Genomic DNA, 21397 nt, shown 5'->3' on the forward strand with positions numbered 1-21397 from the left:
GAACATTGGCTTGAATCTTGCATAGTTAACTTTCATCTCGGCCCAATTAAGAAAGTTTAGAGGCCTATGCAAATCTTCCGTTCTCGTCGGCTGGTACAGCTGGTAACGCCCACCGATGGCATTGTCGCACTCCAAGAGTGGAAAATAGGCACGTCTTTTAACCCTAGTACTACATGAGCTTTTTTGAGTCATCTTTTCTTTTTCCTTTTTTTCAGAAAATATTTGATTTATCTTTTCATCCTATTAAGGTCGCAAGCAGGTCAGGTCAGGGCCATATCCGGCTTGTTCCACATTGGACTCGACCCTAATTAACTTTAGGTTCAAGAGTTTGACTTGGATTAAACTTATCTGGTCGAATCTCCTTGTGGTTTAGGTCTATATTAGGTTTCAGGTTTTAAATCTCGATATAGATTTAGAACTAAATTTCTACAAGTTAAATTAGTTCCAGTCAAGTTTGATCAGGTTGAATTCAATTAGTAAGATCCAAACCTGATTTGGACCTCTGTCCTAGTTTGGAACCCATGCCAGGCCCATAGATTTTAGTTTTACAAGGTCTAGGTTGGTTGGATCTGCACATCTAAATTTACCAAACAAACCTCATCCAAGAGATATCATCGATGTGACAATTAAATCTCTTCTATACAATTTTGTGCTCGTATTGTGATCTAAAATTTTCTTAACTTTTTTATTTAAATTTAAATAATCAGTGTAATTAATTAATATCAATAAATCGTGATGATCAATGTTCTTAGCACACGAATGTTATACTGTGCCAACATTGATGTAGTTGGCTTATTGATCCATTTTTTTTCCGCCGCTTATTTTCTTATTCTTGCATATAAATCTTTATAATTTCATGAAAAAACTTTTTTCTTTTCTTTTCTTTTCTTTTTAAGAAAGTTTCTAGAGAACATTTTAGAGAGTTAAAAAAATATATAATAATGTAATGTAAAACCAGCAATCTATTTTTTAAGACTTTTCTTTGCCGACGGAAACCCGAGAATGAGAGTCGCTACAAATGGGAACAGGAACTTGTCCGCAACACGACGGCTAAATCATTAAAATCCAGCATAGAAAAACTGCATATACTTATTAATATTACAGCAACAATATATTTGCCCTAAATGGTATTCCTCTAGAGACTATGGACGTACCTAATTATTAAAGCACTTACTTTAAGGGCAGCAACAGCAACAGAGAAAGCCCTATCTTATTCGCCTTCCATCAGCAGCCCCACAAGGTCAGGGGGGATGCACTTACAAAGCCTGGTCCGGGCCTCATGTGAATCCCCCCTCGTTCTCCAGCTTGCCTCTCTGGGGTCCCATTCCAATTCCCCTCACCCATATCCAACCCAACGCCCTCTCACACTTCCAACCCGACGATCGGATCGGCCTCCTCCTCTTTGCGTAAAGCTTCCCCTCAGTTTCCACCAGTACCCCTCCAGTTGACGCCATGAGCCCTGTAAAAAGTAGTAAACCCATTCCTATACACCACGCTTCTCCAAGTCTACGAGTTACAGAGTAAGCTCGGATATTATCTTCTCCTCCTCCTCCTCCTTATCTCTTTCTCTCGATATATTCCAACACTATCTCTCCTCCATCTCAACAAATACCTTCATCCATGTACGGCAGCTCCGTTGAAGAACTGTCAAGCGAGTACAAAAAGCGGCCGGCGCCGGTGCCGGAGCAGTTGCGCCGCATGGGCAGCGTCGTGCTTGACCCGACACCGGATATGGGCTTCGAGACCGAGTCCCGAAAGCTGCCCTCCTCTAGATACAAGGGCGTGGTCCCCCAGCCCAACGGCCGCTGGGGCGCCCAGATCTACGAGAAGCACCAGCGCGTGTGGCTCGGCACGTTCGCCGAGGAGGCCGACGCCGCCCGGGCCTACGACGCCGCCGCCCAGCGCTTCCGCGGCCGCGAAGCCGTCACCAACTTCACTCCCCTCTCGGAGAGCGACGACGACGGCGCGGCGGAGCTTGCCTTCCTCGCCTCCCACTCCAAGGCGGAGATTGTGGACATGATGCGCAAGCACACCTACTGCGACGAGCTCCGGCAGAGCAAGCGCGCCGGAAAGGCCAGCCGGGGCACCGTCGGTAAGAGAAACCCGCCGAGCTCATTAGGGTTAGCTCGCGATTTATTATTCAGCAAGCCTGTGACGCCGAGCGATGTCGGGAAGCTGAACCGGCTGGTCATACCGAAGCAGCATGCCGAAAAGCACTTCCCGCTGAAGTTCGGCAGCGCCACCACCGGGATGCTGCTCAATTTTGAGGATGTGTGCGGGAAGATATGGCGATTTCGGTATTCCTACTGGAACAGTAGCCAGAGCTATGTGCTAACCAAAGGGTGGAGCCGGTTTGTGAAGGAGAAGAGCTTGAAAGCTGGAGATGTGGTTGGTTTCTGGCGGTCGAGGGGGCCGGAGAGGCAGCTTTATATCGATTGGAAACCGCGAGGGGTCGCGGCGGATGCGACTGTCCCGCGGGCGGGGCATCTGCAGGTGGTGAGGCTATTTGGGGTCAACATTTTCAGAACTCCGGTTGGTTGTGGAGGTGGTAATGGTAGTGGAGGGGACGGCAAGAGCGGGGGAGAGAGGGAGTTGTTTCCACAGGAGCAGTTCGTTAAAAAGCAGCGCGTAGGAGCCCTGTGGTACTAGCTTTATCTGTTTTTCTCAATGCTTTTGTTTTTTCATGTAGGGAAAGTGTACATTGTGTAAAGGTTTCCAAAAGGTTGATGCTAAGTGGAAGCAACGGTACGTTCTAAAAGCAAATATTTTGCTCATTTTGTCCCTTCGGTGATTCAGTACGAGTTTGACAACGATTAACAGTCACCAAGAAACTTTTATATATGGTAATTCATGGCAACCGAGTTAAAAACGAGTTCTTGCTTCCAATCTAAGATTCTTAATACAGTAAACATACTTGCCAATTAAAGAAACCTGCAAGCATATATAGAGATCTCAGTGGCTGAAATGGGACGGAAATCGAGAATACATAACCTAAAACTGACTGATATTTTGGTCAAATAATGACAGAGATCTTGATGGGCTTGAATGAATGGATTGATTCAAAACCAAAATAATTTTTGTCCCTCGTTACGAAGTTTTGAACTGGAAAGCATCCTCTTCATCGTTTTTTGAATATCAAAACGCATTCCGGTTCCATCCGCGTTTGGCACTATAAGAGTGGTCGTAGCTTGAGGTTTATGGGCTGTAGAGGTGTGCCAGCATGCCCTATGAGGATAGGTATATATACTGGCGATCAAATGTGTTAGTTGGCAGATTGCCCCAAGAGATAAAGAGTATGTTGGGGTTTTAATTAAAAAAAATTATTTTTTTTTATCTCCTAAACTTAGTTATTTTAAATACTTTAAATTATATTTTTTTTGAGATGCCTCTTTCAGAAAAGTTGTGGCTCTTTGAAAGAGGACGTTGGTTTCCAAAAAAATATGGTGTTTACGTATCTTCAGAACTATTTCATCTCTTCGGTATTTCGGATAGACTGTATAAATAGGCTCCTGGAATTATTCAAAAAACAATCCAATACTCCTCTATCTTCGGAGAGTTTCTTCCATAGACAGAGAGTTCTTTAACTCTTCAACTTTCTGCTTTCCATCTTTTCTGAGCATCTGAACTGTTGGAAAAGTATTTTGCCTAGAAACTGCTATATCTTTGTATTTCGGCGCTTAGAAGTGGCTTAGAGTGACGCCAAGAAAAGGAAAGTCCTGTGCGAGCGAGAGGTCTAAGGAGAAAAATTAAAAAAAAAATTCTCCCTTTCATCCGACAGAGATGACAGACGGCCATCTCTTCAATAACATCCTCCTTGGAGGCCGCGGCGGAACTAATCCAACGCAGTTGAAGGTGCATGCAAGAGGGATTGCATGGAGGAAGCCAGGTGGTGGAAAATTCATCGAAATAGACAAAGCAAATATTGCTTCTCTGACCTGGATGAAAGTTCCTAGGGCATATCAGCTTGGAGTGAAGATCAAGGATGGCTTGTTTTACAAGTTCATTGGTTTTTGTGAACAAGATATCACTAACTTGATAAATTTTATTCAAAATCTATTGGAATAACACTTTTTGAACTCTGGAAGGGTAGAACTCCTGAATTAGATTACCTTCAAGCATGGAGGCATACTTGAACCTAAAAAAAAAATTAGCCCTAAAACCATAGATGCAATATTTGTAGGCTATTCCTTAGATGGTAGCACAAATAGAATTCTTGTAATTAATTCCAAAATAAGCGACATCTCTAATAATATTCTCATCGAGGCTAGAAATGCTACTTATATTAAAAAAAAAATTTTATTTTAGAAACCAAATAACAAATTATATTCAGTATGATTTATCATCTAACCCTAGTCTTACTGAATTAAAAGTTTTCTGTGATTCAAAAAAGAGGAAGAGGTCTTATCATGACGTTCTAAATCTAAAAGGAGCACAAGGATTAGAAAGAAAAAGAACCTTTGTGAAGATTTTTTTACTTTTCTAGTTGAAGATGAACCTTCCACATTTGCAGAGACGATGTCTTCACTAGATGCTCCTTTTTAGAAAGAAAGCTATCAACTTTGAATTCAACTCAATTATCCAAAACCAGACCTGAATCCTAAATGATCTTCCTCCAGGTAGTAAACCATTATGTTGTAAGTGGGTATTTTGTAGGAAGCTTAGACCTGATGGACTAATAGAAAAATATAAGGCTAGATTAGTGGCTAAAGGGTATAACTAGAAAAAGAGTTTAGATTATTTTGATACTTATTCTCCTATAGCTAGAATTTCTATCCTTAGAACCCTTCTTGCCACTGCTTTCATCCATAAGTTGATCATTTATCAAATGGATGTAAAGATTGCATTTCTAAATAGAGATCTATATGAAGAGATATATATGGAACATCCTAAAAATTTATTGTAAAGGAATAAGAGAACAAAGTTTGTAAATTTGTTAAGTCCCTGTATGGTCTCAAACAGGCACCTAAACAATGACATAAAAAATTTGATAGAACTATTCTTTCCTTTGGTTTCTCCATCAATGATCATGACAAGTGTGTGTATTTCAAAATCATCAATGATGATTGTGTGATCCTTTATTTATACATCCACAATATTTTGATCTTTGGAACTTCTCTTAAAATCATATATGAAATCAAACAATTTCTTTCAAATCACTTTGATATGAAAGATATAAGTGAAGCTGATATCATTCTAGGGATGAAGCTGATTAGATCCTCTAAAGAGATTGCTCTCTCCCTTGCTCATTCCATCAAGAAAATAATTCAAAAATTTTGTTACTTTGATAAAAAAAAAAACCCAATATCTACACCTTATGATCTAAGTATTCATCTCAAAAAGAATTTAGGTGAACCAGTTGATCAAATCAGATGCTCCAAATCATAAGTTTTCTTCTATATGTGGCAAACAAGACAAGACCTAATATTGCTTATGTTGTAGGGAGACCAAGTAGATATACTCAAAATCCAAATCAATCTCATTCATCAGCCATTGAAAGGGTATTCTGATATCTTAAGAAAATCCTTGATCTTTTCTCTCTTTTACACTAGATACTCTGAGGTGAGGGTTACAATGATGCAAATTGGATTACTGATTCTCTTGATCTTAAATCAACCACCGGATATCTCTTTTTTCTAGGGATCATCCAATCAAACTATTATATCTCGGAGCACTATGAAAACCGAGTTGATTGCTTTGGATACTATCTGTACTGAGGCAGAGTGGATTAAAAATCTTAGCTCAGCACTACTTTTAGTACCTAAGCTAGTTCCGACTATATCAATCCATTATGATAATAAGGCCATAATAGAACAGACAAATTAAAAAGAGTACTAACAAAAAGATAAACCGGCATATCTGAATTCATCATAAATGTGTAAGATAGCTCAAAAGGAGTTATGTCATTTTCTTAGAATTTGTCAAGCTGAAAAAAACTTGACAGATCATTTAACCAAGGGTTTGTCTAGGAGTAGAGTCCTAGATTCATCAAGGAGGATGGGGCTTAAGCCCACTATTTGGTCACCGATAATGGATACCCATCCTCTGTGATTGGAGATTCCATGAAAGAGGTTCGATGTGGTAGAAATGAAACTGATTGAGTGATCATGTCAGAGCATATTTTTTGGAGTATATCTTCTTCCATCCCTATAATAAGTGCTCTTATCAATGACCAAAATATATACTAAAAAGGTTGAGTTATACTCTTAATGAGTCTAAGATAGAAAATCTGTAGGGTATTAGGTCACGAATATCCTTCGAGGACTTATCTATGTGAGCATTGTCGTATAGACCACGACTAAAAGTTTGGGCTAACTCTAATAAAATTCTCATAAAAAATTAAGATACTAAGAGAATCGAGTCTATTCAGGAAGAATCGCAGCAATTCTCCAATCCTAACGAAGTCATTCCTCCGGAATGCTAGGCTGGATTACAGGCTAGCGATTGAAGTAGTACAAAAGAGCTTGTTTTTATTCCTTAGTCACCAGTAGAGTTCTAAATTTTGAAACCCGTGGAAGAAGAGGATGAATCGAAATATAGCTGCTATGCCAAAACAGGGTGCAAAGAACCTAAAGCCCTTCTTTCTTTAAAGTTCCTCCCAGGTGCAAGGCCTTTAAATAGCACTAACCGCATAAAGTTTCAATTGATCCGTACTGTATGTGTGATAAGTAGAAGTCTGAGTCAAGACCTAATTTAAAGTCTAATCCACTATGGTTCTTCCAGATAGATACTATTAATACTAAGTGAGGTTCAAGTCCACGAAACACCTCACCCATTGCACAATATAAGTTGCCCAGATTTTTTTCTATATAATTTTTCTAAATTTAAATCTTTTTGTGGAGAATTGTTGGAGTTCTAGCTTAAAAAAAGATTTAATTTTAAAAAAAATATACACCAGCTTTACCTCCTATATTTTAGATGTTTAAACATTTTAAAACTCTTATCCTTTTCTTCATACCCTTCTTTACAGAAGAGCTGCGACTCTTTTGAAAAAAAATGCTGGTTCTAGTTTCTGAAAAGATGCGATATTTCTGAAACATCGTATCTTTAGAAATGCGACATCATATCGGTCATCAAACAAAGTCTATAAATAGGCTTTGGATCTAGTATTTTGGATAACTCGTTCCACATTACTATTTCTTTGCTTTCTAAAACGAAACAGATAATTCTTCTCTGGGTTTTTTTCTCTTCTTCCAAACCTCTTTAAAATTTTTCTTTTTATCTAGGCAACTAAAGGAGTCGATCGGGTCAAGTCTCTCGTCGATCATGCTCGTTAGAGAAGGATCGAGCTGAGCCGGGTTGTTGTATCTTGAAAAGAGATCACTGCAAACCTGCATGTAGAGGGCGAATCACGTTCTTAAGGCAGTGTATATCATGCACCTCGATCCAAACAAGCTCTTTTCAATCTTCTGAATTTTTTTAGTTGATTATTTTTTATAATATTTTTATAAAATAAAAATATAGCCGTTTCTAATAAGCAAAATACTTTTTCAAGAGAATATACTAAAGAATATAAACATCACGAGAGCATGGATCTTCCACTATGCATGGTTTGCACCGCGGAGTGCAATGCAGCACCTGATGGTCGGTCATCATCACTATCAAACAAAATAGTCTTACATATCATATATGCGTTATTATTGATAGTCATCCCTCTTCTGATAGGATGCTATACAGCATTGTGCAGTTCAGATCGTGCATCTCAGGGGATTCAGGATCCTGGGTCACATCATACTTGTTGAAGAGGGAGATTATATGATCACGAGACATCGGGCATATCAATGATCCGCGCATGAGTAATTAATGCTGTATTCCATGCAAGAATGTGTTGGAAGCACGTATTTAAATGAACTTAGAGTTGGGCAACTTTCCGGCAAATTTTCTGTGCAAAATAGTGAGCTAGCCATGTTGCAGGCTTGAAGCACACATTAGGGCATCAAACATAATTTAACATGAGTTCAGTCACCTGGTGAGCCAGCGACGAGGAATCCATCTTTGATGGTAATACGTCGAATGGCAGTGATACTCAACAAATAATATTTATCTATTCTCAATTGGTAGGAACGGTTATTAAATTAAAGCACAAGGGAAATTGAGAGCCAGGGACGAAATGGAAGAAGGCCAGGCTTCAACGTAGTGTTCATTTTTCCCTCTACGCTTTATTTTAATAACAAACTAGCAAGGAATTAATATAGGTAGTTGGGCTAGGTCCGTGAGCCATACCTTGAAGGTACGTAGTATGCATGGCCAAAGCTGCTTACTAGCTGGCCGGTCAGAAGTCTTCAGGACTATATGTTTTTCAAATCTATTGAGACCATGTTAATTTTCAATCTAGAGTGCAATGGGCGTTTGAAAATGAGGACACTATAGATCGGCTTAAAGGCTCTCCAACAAGTAATCTTGCAAGAGATTTTTAATATATATTTCAACGTAGATCTCGAGAATCCCTAGTTATATATAGAAACATAACGTATATCTATCTTTGAACGTGGTTGCTTGTCGCGTAGGAATATTTTGGGAAAGCATTTTCATGTAGAATTTTAAGGTAACGAACTGCATGTTTAGTTTGCTTCCTTGTCCATTTTGGTTGAGACGTCATGCAACATCATTGGCCTATGGGCATTGGTTACGTCTCATAGCTCACATTTCAAACAACACTTGCGCTTCAAAGCAATGTTAGTTATTATAATTCAATAACCAAGATCGCAATGACAAACTGGAAGGCGGTACTCAGTTAATATTTAATTACAAGTTGGCCGAGGCAGACTGTAATCACTTCTAAAATAGGCTAAAGTAATTGGCCGTAGCAAGTGGTGAAATACAGAGTCGACATGATGCGGCCCTTCCTCCGAAGTCCAATGATGAGTGAAAGCTTCTTTACCTTTTCCATTCTCCCCTCTTTTTTTTGTCAATCAATTCTAAGCTAATGTTGTCAGCCAGACAGCAGCCACCCTAAAAATGTTCGTTAAATTCTGATTGTTTAGGATTAAATCAAAGTCATTTCTTTGTTCTTATATCAGTATAGAATCCGTCTATTAAAAATTTACAGAACTAGCCACAATTTTTTTAAAAAAAAGAAATTTAGATATTGATTACATCAAATGGTTAAAAAATCCAAATTAAATTACTGAGAACATGAAAGAGGAAGCCAGTAGCAATGCTTTGGCCCCTTTTTTTTATTGCCTTTTCTGACATATTCATCCCATCTACAAATTCCATGGAAAAGTTGAAACAAGTTAGCATAAATTGGTGCAGCTGATAAATGAATGGTTTTTTTTGGTAAAAAAAGAAAATAATTTTGCATGACAGTAACTAAAACATAAACTAACTTCAAATCATATGATAAAATTGTCATTATAACCTGACTTTAGGAAAAACATTCAAATTCCGGCACATTATTGGTGGATTTTATTTCTTTTGAAAACTGAGATAGGAATTTGGTTCTTTTTTTCGTTATTTTTAATTCTTGTACTTCTCGTACCTATTCTCTCTTCCCTTTCAGACCTTGCACAAGTTAAGTCTGCATCTTATTAATGGACGATCGTACTAGGAGGTCGGTGAATTCATTGCTACTCTATCCGACCAAAGTTGCATGTATGCACTTATAAAAAAAAAAATCTCCCTCACTTTTGTTTCTTGTGCTTCTTCTCCTCTCCCCTCTCCCCCTAATGTCTACTGCACATAAGTTAAGCCTGCAGGACATTTGTGGTCCTCGGGCATTACTACGATCTTGCTCAATCTCACATATTTTTATCATCTATATCGTTCATTTTCCCTGCCTTTTTGTCCGTACAAACAGCGAGTCATAGCTCGGGGGCAACGAAGGAATGACCGACGTGATGAGTTGGTCTATTACCATGGCCCGTAAAATATGGTCAACGAGAAAATAATGGGATGCCTTTTATTTAATTGAAGTTTTCAAAGAAGAAAAATGAAAAGGTTGTATTCTCATAAAAATATGATTCTCACATTTTATGAAAAAATCTTTTTCATTAGAAACATGAAAAAGTCACTTTTTCATGAATCGGAAATTAAATCATTTCATTTTTATTTTTTTTCCAAAAGACCCTTCAGCATAAAAAAAGCATGAAAAATCTAATTTTTATTAAGAATATAATAAAAATTACAAATAATTTTTTTAGAAAAGTGAATGATCAACCAAACATAAATACTATGAAAATCTGTTATTTTTTTATGGTCAACCAAACATGCCAAAAGTACTTTTTCAGACATTCTCTTTCTAAGAATCAGCTTCTCAAGAATCATATTCATACGAGGAAAAATGCTTCCCGCGAACTAAATAAGCCCTATTTTGTGTATATACGTACATATATACACACACTATATATATATATATATATATATATATATATATATATATATATATATATAGGCACGTCTGAACCCAGCAGCGCATCAAAGGAAGCCAACGTCAGCATTTTTGGATCGGACACTACGGCCCACCATAAAGGTCTTTGGAAAAGCGACATTTTTGGTACACTCGGCCAGAAAATCTGACTCGTAAAGCATTAGATTCGCTGGACGTGACATGATCTGTGACTCGTAAAGTAGACAGATGCCAAAATAGATAACGCCGTATGTTGCACAGGACGCTCCATAAAAGGAAGTCTAAGAATTTTAAGAGAGTGAGAACTGGAGGTAATAAAAGGAGGAACTATTTGTTACAGGCGGTACTATCGAAGCCATTATTACTGACGCTGCAGTACTTGCAGTACTGATGGTAATAGTTGTTTTTCTGTGCATTTGTGTTTTGATCGCGTCATTCGTTCACGATTCCAGCCAAAAATACAAAAACAGCAAGAAAGAAAGCGAAAAAGACGAACAAGAAGAAGCAGATCAGGTCTTAATGATTACTTTCAAGTGGCTGAGTTTACCATCGTGTAAAACCTTTCTCGGTCTGAAAAAACTACCGTATATTTGCGTGTAAGGTGCTTCAACGACATGCACCATGGCACCAAAAGATTATATTCTATAATGTAAATGCTGATGAACCGCACCTACCGAATTGGCATGGAGCATGCTGATGCTGACAATCCAGCCTTATAGCATCTCTCTTAATCAAAACCATAATTATTGCATCTAGCTAGCACTTCATGAAAACATGATTGGCCTCTTGTAAAATGCCACAAGAGAGATCAACTAAAATCACCATGCGAAAATTCAAAGTGAACAAAAGGATACAACTAGAAGATATATTTTAAATAATCGAGAGAGCATGATTCTTAGAGATCTCTATTTTTATTTGGGGGGGAAGGGGGGGATGTCTTTAACAGCGGTTTAATTTGCATAGTTGTATATGTTAATAATGCCGTGACAATTCACCAAAACCAATGAAATAACCATCTGACTCCATTCTAATTAAGTGGGATAACTAGGAGATTAGGATCGCCACTTGCTGGTTCACATTACAAGAGAATATCAGCATGACCTTGTAAAATAAGATTCATAGCAGTGGGAACGTTGGAAGTCATTATGTAACATTTTGGAATCTAGATGAGCGCAACTTTGACACTGGTATGGCTGCAATTAAATAAAAACTTAATTGTATGAATCTTTTTGATTGTTAGGACAGGCAGGAAGAATAACGAAACAAAAAGAGAAAAAAAAGAATAAAAGAAGAACAAGTGCACACAGTATTTATATAATTCGGTCTATTGACCTATATCCACATATAGAGACAATATAAAATCTTCGCTATATAAAATAATTAAAAATTACAGAGTACAAGATTATCTTACAAACTCTAACTCTCAACGCACTAAATTTCTAGAACACTCAAATACCCTTTTGCCTTGAGTTTATAAGGAATATATGTAATAGAGTAAATCGATTTAGACTCGAACTGATATGCATATAATAATCAAGTTAGGCCAATATATAACTGGTGTCCTAAGTAGATGTGGACTTGAACTGGCATCCAAATCAACCTTCTAGAATCGATATGAATTTTATCTTCTACAACATATAAATTTAAAACATACTCAACAATGCCGGATAGAGGACATGGGAAAATTAATCTACTTCAGCAAGAATCAAACCGGCAGCTAAAGCTACTGATGGACCATACAAAAGTTGACCACTTCAAAAGAGATAATTGTGCAACCCCTTCTCTTAGGAATAAATTAAAGTTGTGTCTGGAGAAGCGGCAACACGTAATATGGATAGGATAACGGAACATCTAAAAATCCCCTAATGTTGAAAGTCCAGTTATCCCAAAGAAGAAAGTCTCACGCATCACTTCCAACGGGAATCAACAAATATAATTAGTTTGAGTGCAAAGTTGGCTGACTAATGATGGATACCTAATGGATATTTTCTCTGTCCCTTCATACTTATCTGAGGTCTCCATGTCCATTAATTTCCACCAAGGCTAGCAAGTAGGACACAAAAATACACCAACATATCCATTCACGGATTCCAATTAATTCATCCGTGCATCAAAATTCGTGGGTTTGGAATCCCATACACGGGCTGTTTGCATGTATTCTTTCAAGTAATTCAAGATTCTCCCGCAAGAATGGGTCAGCTTCTCCTTGCCCGAACACGGACGTGTCGACGTTACGTTGCCGGGTGGCAAAATGCTCGGTACCATTCATGGTGTCGTCCACTTGCGAAGAACGCTGGCCGCCGGTGAATAATTTCTTTCGGATGGGTATCCACTTGGGCTGACAACTTGCTCCCTTGGCTGCACCCGGTTTCTGTCAACTTGTTAAAAAAAAACCATGAGCTGCCCTGGTTTTGAGCCCCCCAAAAGCGACATTTTCTGTATCATATTGATCCCACTAGAACTGTTGCCTGGATTTGAATTGTAGGAAAGGTGTGGCTTACCCGAACTAGGTTGTCATGCCAAAAGCTAATTAATTGGTCTCATATTTGCCTTGACCTGATCGAAGTTGATGGCTCGCGAGGCCTTATGAGCTCATGGATGCTCATTAGTTCTGTAATTTTTGTTCCTATCCACAAGAACTTAAATAATGAAATAAGCTGAAAAGGGAGATGCCCTCCAGCATTTCGCCGGTTGAATTAGCATTTGATCGGATTCAATGGATCTATAGATGTGGTGTATGGAAATCCACGTCAATACGTTAGATGTATGGCTGCAAGTAGATTACATTGACCCGCTTCCAATCTAAGATTGGTCGGCCTAGAACTAATACAGTCCAATTAGTATTATAGTTATTTAAATTTGGCTACATTTTGAATATGAGCAGGACGAGGATCGCAAGATATTTGATTTGAACACAAATCAACCCTCACAATGCTTCTTGAAATGAGAAAGGAATTTGCATTTAATATTAACTTTCATTTTCGTGTTGTGAATCATTATTATTTGTGCTTGTTAATCAATTATTGTGAGTGTTCATTATATTGTCTGCATGTTGTTAGATTGTCATTTTCTTGCATATTATGTTTATCATATGACTACACAAGCAATTTATTCAGATATAATAAGGTTTGGATTTGGATTATTAATTCTTGATCCAATTTGACATTAAAAAATAATAATAATTGATGGACTAATGAGATAGATAACGCTCGCATTCAATTTTGTGCCCGACTCAGCTATGAATTGAAGTCACCTGAAATCTCCGGCCCAGTCAGATTCAAATATGCGAAAGATTTGTATTGGTCTGGTCAAGTCCCCACATCCTAAGCCAACCCACGTTTTAGACAGGCTGAGTTTACAAGATGTTAAGGCTAAAAAATTCTGGCCCGAATCAAATGCCTAATTTACTATGATAAATGTTGTTTGTCAAAATACGGAATTTTATGCATCCATATATAGCAATTTAGTGCTTGAAAGTGCACCAAACAACATTAAGAAAGATAATTATTGTTCACAAGCAGATGGCACTGAAATCATTATTTTCTGATGTTGGGACTGAAGTTGGGCTTGGCCCAAGCAGTCTTGGGCCACTCCAAGCTCTAACCAAGTTTCTAACGGTCGTATATCGGCCAGCCGCAGCCTATACCACGCTTGGACCATGCTTTTATGTCCCGAGTGCTCTACTAGATCCTGACCATGCTTTTAAGGATGTTTCTTTTTTGTCGGGAATAAAATTATTAATAATATGTAAAAAAAACAGATAGAAATACCTTCCGAAGTCCGTCCATTTTTATATAATTGTTGGCGGCATGTGCCGTTCTTCGGTTCACATATATGTAGAAAAGCTAATAGAGCTGCAGACTGAATAAAAAACTATATGGCCAATCATACTAGAACTACTCTTTCATATTCTTGGATACATCTTCCATCTAAATTTTTCAATTTTTATTTTCTGGTTCTGAAGGGTATATCTATAGTCATATTATTTAATTCACCCAACTTTACCAACAAAAAGAAGGGAGGGAAATCTAACTCTTCCTCCACACTAACGTGTTGCGTTGGGACTTAAATAAAGAAAAGTAGAGAAGATAATGATTTCCATTCTCACATGATTCTATCGGGAAGCACAGCAGCAACCTCATAGGAAACTCTCACGAAGTAGGAAGAGTCCATCCAAAGGCTAGACTTCCGGGGCCGGTAACAGCTTTTGGCGTTGGTCAAGTACGAATGATTCGGTGTCGCCCGGAAATGCCATGCAAGTAATTGTTCATTTGTTCACAAAGATACCCAAATTGTCCAGAAGAAACAGGCGCTGTTGACTGTGTGTCTAGACTCAAAAACTTTAAGCGCTGCCGTGGGGGCTGCGTGTGATACGAGACTTCGAAATTTTGCTGAGGAACGTGGTGATAGTTTTGATGGTTTGATAGGATCTCATGCGACTTTAGAAAGAAATCCATCATGAATCGTGCCCTACACGGCATGACCTAAACTGTGGACACCACCCCAGCTCTTCTCCTCGTCTTTTTTGATGTTTGTCGTGTGGACTAGGTTTTGCTCTTTGCAGCCCTGTCGATCGTTGCACAGAGTTCATGAAATTTTAGATGATCCATGAGTCAGGAGGAACGAATAATGCTGCTGCTGCTGCTCTACTATTATTAGCCAAAACCTGAAACCGACACAAAACACCAGAGAAATTAAAGTTGAGGGTCCATTACCGTCAAACTATTTCTGAAATACTTTGATCATTTTCTGAAGCATGACCTTAGCATTCGTTACGACATCATTGTCGAGCGAAAATGGAGCAGTGACAGTTAAAAATTTTTGATGCAGTATGAGTGGGTCTTTCCTAAACAGGACTTGGCCGACAAGCCTAAGAAATGGGTGATGCTTCAGCAGCAACAAAAGAACTAACTGCAGCATCGCACTGTGTGGGGCGTCAAGAAAATGCCGCTGGAGAGGCTCCCCCGGTTCCAAACCGTGGGCGACTGCCGACTGACAAGACAAAGTTATAGGAGTCATAGTACACACAGAAAAATATGCCTACATTCTCTCACTATAGGAAAAGTAATTTTTTCCAACATTTTTTACATCCTTTGCCAACGCTTATAAGCATCGAAAAGATCCACCCGACGCTACTCAAAGCATCGGCGATATTTGAGTAGGAAAAAATTTTTCCGACGCTGGTTTGTAGCGACGCTTAAAAGCGTCGCTAATGGCTTCAATTTTTTTAAAAAAATTATTTACTTCACTGGGTAGACCTGGGGACCACGTGTAGGCCAGAACTCGAATTCGCGAGACTTGGATCCAGATCATGGTCGCTGCGGCCGGGATTTCAAACTCGGAAGAAAAGTAGAGAAGTGGGAAATCGAAAAGAAAGAAAAGCAGGGGGAGGTGATGCCGAACCTGGTGCTGGAGAATTCACATAGCCTTCCCCGGAGATAGAAGACGATGACGGTGACCTTGGCGTCGCAAAGGACTGAGAGCTCGAACACCTTCTTCAGAAGATCATTCCTCCACTTCAAAAATGTCACCTGCCTGCTCGTCAAGTTCTCTATCAGCTTCATCTCCGTCTTCCCTCTCACCATCTTCCCTCCTCCTTTTCCTCCTCTTCACCTGAACTCAAGTTTACCAAAATAGAAAGAAAAATAAATAAACAAGGAGAGGGGGAGGAGATCTGAACACCAGTATGAGGAAAATAGGATTTGAAAATAGAAAGAAAAATAAATAAACAAGTGTCCGCTCGCCTCAATACGCGAAGCCCACGACCACCGCCCGCCCCCGGTGGCGCGACGCCAGCGCTCCGGCCCCTGCGGCGGCGAGGGAGCAATTGTCCCTCCTCCTGCTCTCCTCCCGCGGCGGCGGCACTCCACGCTGTAGAATGCCCTATCACCCTACAAAAAAAATAAAGAAAATAGAACTTCTAGAGAGAGAGAGAGAGAGAGGAGTTTGTACTTCCAAAATACCCACGCGGGGGCTAAGTGGGAAGATATGTTCACCTGTACATGTGGATGTCCTTCCCTTCCTGGAGTCTTCTGCGGCAGAGGTAGAAGAACTCCAGAAGAGGGCTTGTGGGGAAGGAGTTGGGAGGAGGGGGGATTGGAGATGGAATGGAGGAGAGAGAAGTATTTCGGTGGACGGAGGTCTTGCTGAGGATTTGGGTGTTCTTTGGGGAGTTCTTCTGGGCTTCCAAACCTGCCATCAAACATTTCCTTTCTCTTCCTTCTTCTTCTTCTTCTTCGGAAGCGAGGTTGGTGGCGAGACACTTTGGCTTGAATTCGTGGCTCAGATCCAACAATCGGAGGAGGCGGTGGATTGATGTCGACGCCGAAGAAAGGAGGGGAGAAGAGAAGAGGAGACGCTTATAAGAGATAGGGCATCCATCGAAAGGGGGCTGATATTTGAATAAATTTCGGCCTATAAGCGTCGTCGTAGATCCACGACGTTTAAAAAGCGTTGTCGATTCTAAATCTTTTCCGACACTTTTTAGAAGTGTCGGCAAAGTTTGGCACGGAACCAAAATTTTCTGACGCTTCCTCATAGTGTCGGAAAATCTCGTTTTTGCTATGGTGTCTCGATGGTAAAGGGTATTATAATGGTGTTGTATATTTTGGAACGTAACAATTGGTACCTAGTAAATTTTAAAATAGATGTGACATTGGTCTGCTTGATCCAGCTAGCCTAGACACATGAGAGTCAAATCTAGGTATTAACAAGTAGGGCAAAGTTGGGCCTGATATTGTTTAGGCTACATCTAGACTGAAGAAGTGGAATTTAGGAAGATATTGTAAGGCGGCACAGAGCACACCAAGGTCTGTTGATAATTGATATTATTATAAGTAGGTTGATTAGTCTCGGATATAAAAAGAGGGGCTGGTTACTAAAGTAACCGAGATAAGGTTGGGTTATGCCAGTAAGGAGAGGCCAAAACTCTCAAGTCACTACAACAATAAAGGGTTTTGGCGACTCTATATTGCCGACGCTACAAAAAAGCGTCGGCAAATTTTTTTCTTGCAACGGTAACTGCCGACGCTTGTAGTAAGTGTGGGGACAAAACGTTAAGCGTCGGCGTAGGAAAAAAATACGACGACGGTTATAAGCGTCGTCGGACTTCCCTCCTCCTCTCCACAAAACCCCGTCGGATGGAGGTGGGCTGTCTTCTTCTCTTTCGAACCCTCTCCTCTCCTCTCATTCGCCCTCCTCTCCGTCGCCATTCCTGGCCAGTCCCGTCCTCGCCTCTCCCTCTCCTCCCTCGGCTTTGGTGACAAGCATGAGGTATGAGATATTTGCTACCAGGCCCAAACAAGGCATCGGCGATTTGTGTGATTGCTATTCTCGACCACCGGATTTTGCATAGTGACGAAAATAACCATTCCCGACCCTTCTCTCCCCTCTCGTCTTCTTTCCGATTGGTGGTCGGTGGGCAGAAGGGGGACATGAGAGACGCCTTAAGCTTCAGTGCAGCAGCAGCGGCAACTGTACCGAAATTACCATTCTGCCAACTTGGTTCATTCCCCTTTCTTGATCTTACTAAACCCACTCTCCTCCCTTATAAAACCTTCTATTCACATCCCCTCCCCTCTTCTTCTCATCCTCCCCATCATCATCTGCCCTCTCGGAATCCCATTTCCGCCTCTCTCCGGTTCGTCGTCGCCGCCGCTGCCGCCGCAGAGCAAGCAGCATCCATGGCGGCGCCATCCGCTGCAGAGTCCAAGCCCTTCTCCGTGCTTTTCGTTTGCCTCGGTGAGCCTTCCCAATCCCAGACCCTGGAAAGCTATAGCTCCATCCTTACCTCTTCCTCCTTACTTTGGGTCTCCTTAGCATTAATTCTCCATCTCTTCCTTCCAGGCAACATCTGCCGAAGCCCTGCCGCGGAGGCCGTGTTCAGAGACCTTGTCCGCAAGAGGGGATTGGAGTCCAAATTCTGGATCGATTCCGCCGGCACCATCGGCTACCACGAAGTAACTCTCTGATAATTCCCTGCATTCCTTTATATATATATAAATACGATCTGCGATTAACTGGTTTGTTTCTCTTGGGGTTGAAGGGTAATCCAGCGGACTCAAGGATGAGGGCAGCATCCAAAAGGCGTGGGATCGAGGTGACTTCGATCTCGAGGCCGATTCGCCCCTCCGATTTCAAGGAGTTTGATCTCATACTAGCCATGGACATGCAAAACAGAGGTACGGAGTAGTAGAGGGACATGCAAAACAAGCCTCCTCTTCCCCTCCGCCTATTCCCTCTCCTCCCTCGGCTTATCCTCAGGTACGCAGCCGTACCCTCCTCTCTTCTCCTCTCTTCTATAACTTGGTTTCTTTGGTGCGAAGGGGGCTTACAGAGGCCCGAAACCCCGGCGGGATTTGGTAGGCGACTGGGTCTCCAACAACGATGGGTTCGTCCGGAGCTTGCCCATCTTCGTGGGCGGCCTCTCCTTGCTCGCTGTCCTCCTTAACCGCGCCTTCTCCGGCATCGCCCCCGAGTTCTTGAACGACGACGGCGACGAGAATTCTCCATAATATCTATCTACTTTCTTCTTCGATCAACCTTATCTGTTACCAATTGAGTGATCAAAGATAATTCTCCATAATATCTGGTTCTATCTCTCAAGATACCAAGTCTCATGATTGATTTCTTTATTCTTTTTATTAGGTACCATGTTTATCTGGTTAAACCAATAATGAGAATTTATTTTTCTTATAATAATTGTCTTATTTGTTTATCATGCTTTTAATTATTTCTAGAATTTTTGTTTTATGATTAGTAATCCACTTAAAAATTGCAGGTGCTATCTGTGGCTGTGTACAACCACTATAAAAGAATCTATCATGCATCTTTACAGAAAGTGTATGTTTTCATGTGACCTTTATATCTATTTCAGTTTTCCGCTATAATGCTATGGCTTATGTTGATCTTGTCTTGTTATATATTGTTTCTTTAAGTTTAAGCATATCTAGATTGTTGACTTGCATTTATAAGCATCGAAAATTTGCTTGTTCTTGTGATGGTCTTCTGATGGTTATGCTGAGCTGAATTTACTGAAAATACACAGATCTGGAGCTGATTCAGGGAATTTTGAGGCTGAAAATGATGATGATAATGTAGAGTTAGAGAAAAGCAATGTGCTCTTGATGGGCCTTACTGGCTCAGGTATAATGTTTTCCTTTTTATTTGTTACATTTTTATCATGTGATGGTTTTGCTGAACATGCTGGCACTTGTTATGTCCTATCTATCACCATGAGAACTAAAAAGGAATTATCTACTGGATTTTATTGATTGATGGTCTGACCTACATATAAATTCTTGTGTTGTCTGTAAGGACAGGAAAGACATTACTTGCAAAAACATTAGCTCGCTTTGTGAATGTGCCGTTTGTTATTGCAGATGCAACAACACTGACACAGGTAAGTGCGCTACTGTTCTTTTAGTTCCCTACTATGTTGAAAATAAAAATTATATATTCTTTTCTTAGTATGTCCTATGATCCAAGTATCTTTACTGTTGCGATTTCCTAGCTTTTCAGATCTAATACTTCTTTTTTCTTACAGCATATATTTATGATTCAACAGCTAGCCATGACCTACTTGATAGCTTTTCTTTTGTTTTGCTTCTTCTGTTCAATTTCTTTTTGATAATAGGAAAGGGGACCAAGAGTTGAGAAAAGTAATGGGAGAAACAGCCAGATGACATACCGGGGGGAACCACCTCTCAAGCTTTAAACATGATGCCTCACCCAAATGAAGAGGTGCAAACTATTGGGCTGTTGCCCAATTTGTTTCTTGAGCATTTTTTTACTTAAAAAATTTGGTTACTTTCTAAATCGTATATGAAATAGCTCGTAGCAATTGCATATAATAATAACTAATATACATCTATGACTACTGTTTTGATGCATATATTGTAGCAATTGCATGCTTACAAGGGATTTCTATGAGGTGGCACTTGTAAATTGAGTAGATTTTGGACCTATTTGAGCAAAATGAAAAACAGAAGGTTGATATGCAGCAATACAAAATGCAAGAGGTATTCGCAACTCAGTACAAAATGTAATGGGGTATTTATTTTTATCCCAGTTTTATCAACTTTCTAGCTACTCCTTTAAAATCTATAGCTATGCTTAGAACCGGTTTCTTATGACAAACTCAAGGAGCATCATTGGCATTCTCTGATGAGATCTCAAGCTCCACTTATTCAACAACCTTCTTTGATGTTGCTGTTTCTCTGTTTGTATGGGTACTGTGGAGTGTTTGGAAGTAGATGTTTGGTTGATTTGTACTTTGATCTTGTGGGTGTTCACCTTTTTTTGGTGCATTGTTTTGAGCTATTGCCTACCTCAGACCTATGATAGGTTGGGATTTTGTTGGTTTTGAGCAATTAACCATTTTCCTAGCATTCTCTGATGAGATCTCAAGCTCCACTTATTCAACAACCTTCTTTGATGTTGCTGTTTCTCTGTTTGTATGGGTACTGTGGAGTGTTTGGAAGTAGATGTTTGGTTGATTTGTACTTTGATCTTGTGGGTGTTCACCTTTTTTTGGTGCATTGTTTTGAGCTATTGCCTACCTCAGACATATGATAGGTTGGGATTTTGTTGGTTTTGAGCAATTAACCATTTTCCTAGCATTGCCATAAATGCCGAATCATAATATTTAATGCCATAAATTTTTTTTAAAAAAAAAAAATATTCTAACGACGCTTTAAAGCGTCGTTGAAATCACGAAATTTTTTTTAAAAAAAATAATATTCTAACGACGCTTTAAAGCGTCGTTAAAATCACGAATTTTTTTTTAAAAAAAATAATATTCTAACGACGCTTTAAAGCGTCGTTAAAATCACGAATTTTTTTTAAAAAAAATAATATTATAACGACGCTTTAAAGCGTCGTTAAAATCACATTTAACGACGCTTTAAAGCGTCGCTAAAAAGCGTCGCTAATTTCCGACGCTTTTGCAAGCGTCGGAAAACATTTTCTCCACTGTAGCATAGGCGACGCTTTGCCGACGCTTACGAAAGCGTCGGGATGGTTTTTAGCGACGCTTAAAAGCGTCGTTAAAGG

General features: G+C 39.8%; 3 protein-coding genes and 1 long non-coding RNA gene across 8 annotated transcripts; 3 read left to right on the top strand and 1 right to left on the bottom strand.

Moving 5' to 3' along the window:
• The first annotated feature begins 1285 nt into the window (after nt 1–1285).
• LOC103701915 (AP2/ERF and B3 domain-containing transcription repressor RAV2-like) lies at nt 1286–2802 on the top strand. The gene has a single exon (XM_017841504.3). The coding sequence runs from the start codon at nt 1621–1623 to the stop codon at nt 2647–2649; it is 1029 nt and encodes a 342-aa protein (XP_017696993.2). The 5' UTR covers nt 1286–1620; the 3' UTR covers nt 2650–2802.
• An 11460-nt stretch (nt 2803–14262) lies between these two features.
• LOC108511107 (agamous-like MADS-box protein AGL14) lies at nt 14263–15963 on the bottom strand. Its single transcript, XM_017841508.3, has 2 exons — nt 15749–15963; nt 14263–15011 (listed from the first exon to the last, which is right to left on the bottom strand). The coding sequence occupies exons 1-2, from the start codon at nt 15928–15930 to the stop codon at nt 14933–14935; spliced, it is 261 nt and encodes an 86-aa protein (XP_017696997.2). The 5' UTR covers nt 15931–15963; the 3' UTR covers nt 14263–14932.
• Nucleotides 15964–17518: 1555 nt separating this feature from the next.
• On the top strand, nt 17519–18982 carry LOC120111907. 2 transcript variants are annotated; one of them, XM_039130119.1, is made up of 4 exons: nt 17519–18085; nt 18191–18303; nt 18390–18525; nt 18670–18982. In XM_039130119.1, exons 1-4 carry the CDS (start codon nt 17620–17622, stop codon nt 18792–18794), a joined length of 840 nt encoding a protein of 279 aa, XP_038986047.1. In that variant the 5' UTR covers nt 17519–17619; the 3' UTR covers nt 18795–18982. The 2 variants fall into 2 exon arrangements, 1 of the variants encoding a protein (XP_038986047.1); XR_005513318.1 differs by having other exon boundaries at nt 17520–18085; nt 18390–18607; nt 18670–18810.
• Nucleotides 18983–19045: 63 nt separating this feature from the next.
• Nucleotides 19046–20637, top strand: LOC120111908. 4 transcript variants are annotated; one of them, XR_005513322.1, is made up of 5 exons: nt 19050–19186; nt 19392–19489; nt 19666–19745; nt 19980–20086; nt 20246–20637. It is a non-coding gene; the product is annotated as an uncharacterized LOC120111908 (long non-coding RNA). The 4 variants fall into 4 exon arrangements; XR_005513321.1 differs by having other exon boundaries at nt 19046–19186; nt 19666–20086; XR_005513320.1 differs by having other exon boundaries at nt 19980–20622.
• Nucleotides 20638–21397: the final 760 nt, after the last annotated feature.

This window comes from Phoenix dactylifera, chromosome 9 (assembly GCF_009389715.1).
Source record: "Phoenix dactylifera cultivar Barhee BC4 chromosome 9, palm_55x_up_171113_PBpolish2nd_filt_p, whole genome shotgun sequence".
NCBI classification, from domain to species: Eukaryota; Viridiplantae; Streptophyta; class Magnoliopsida; order Arecales; family Arecaceae; genus Phoenix; species Phoenix dactylifera.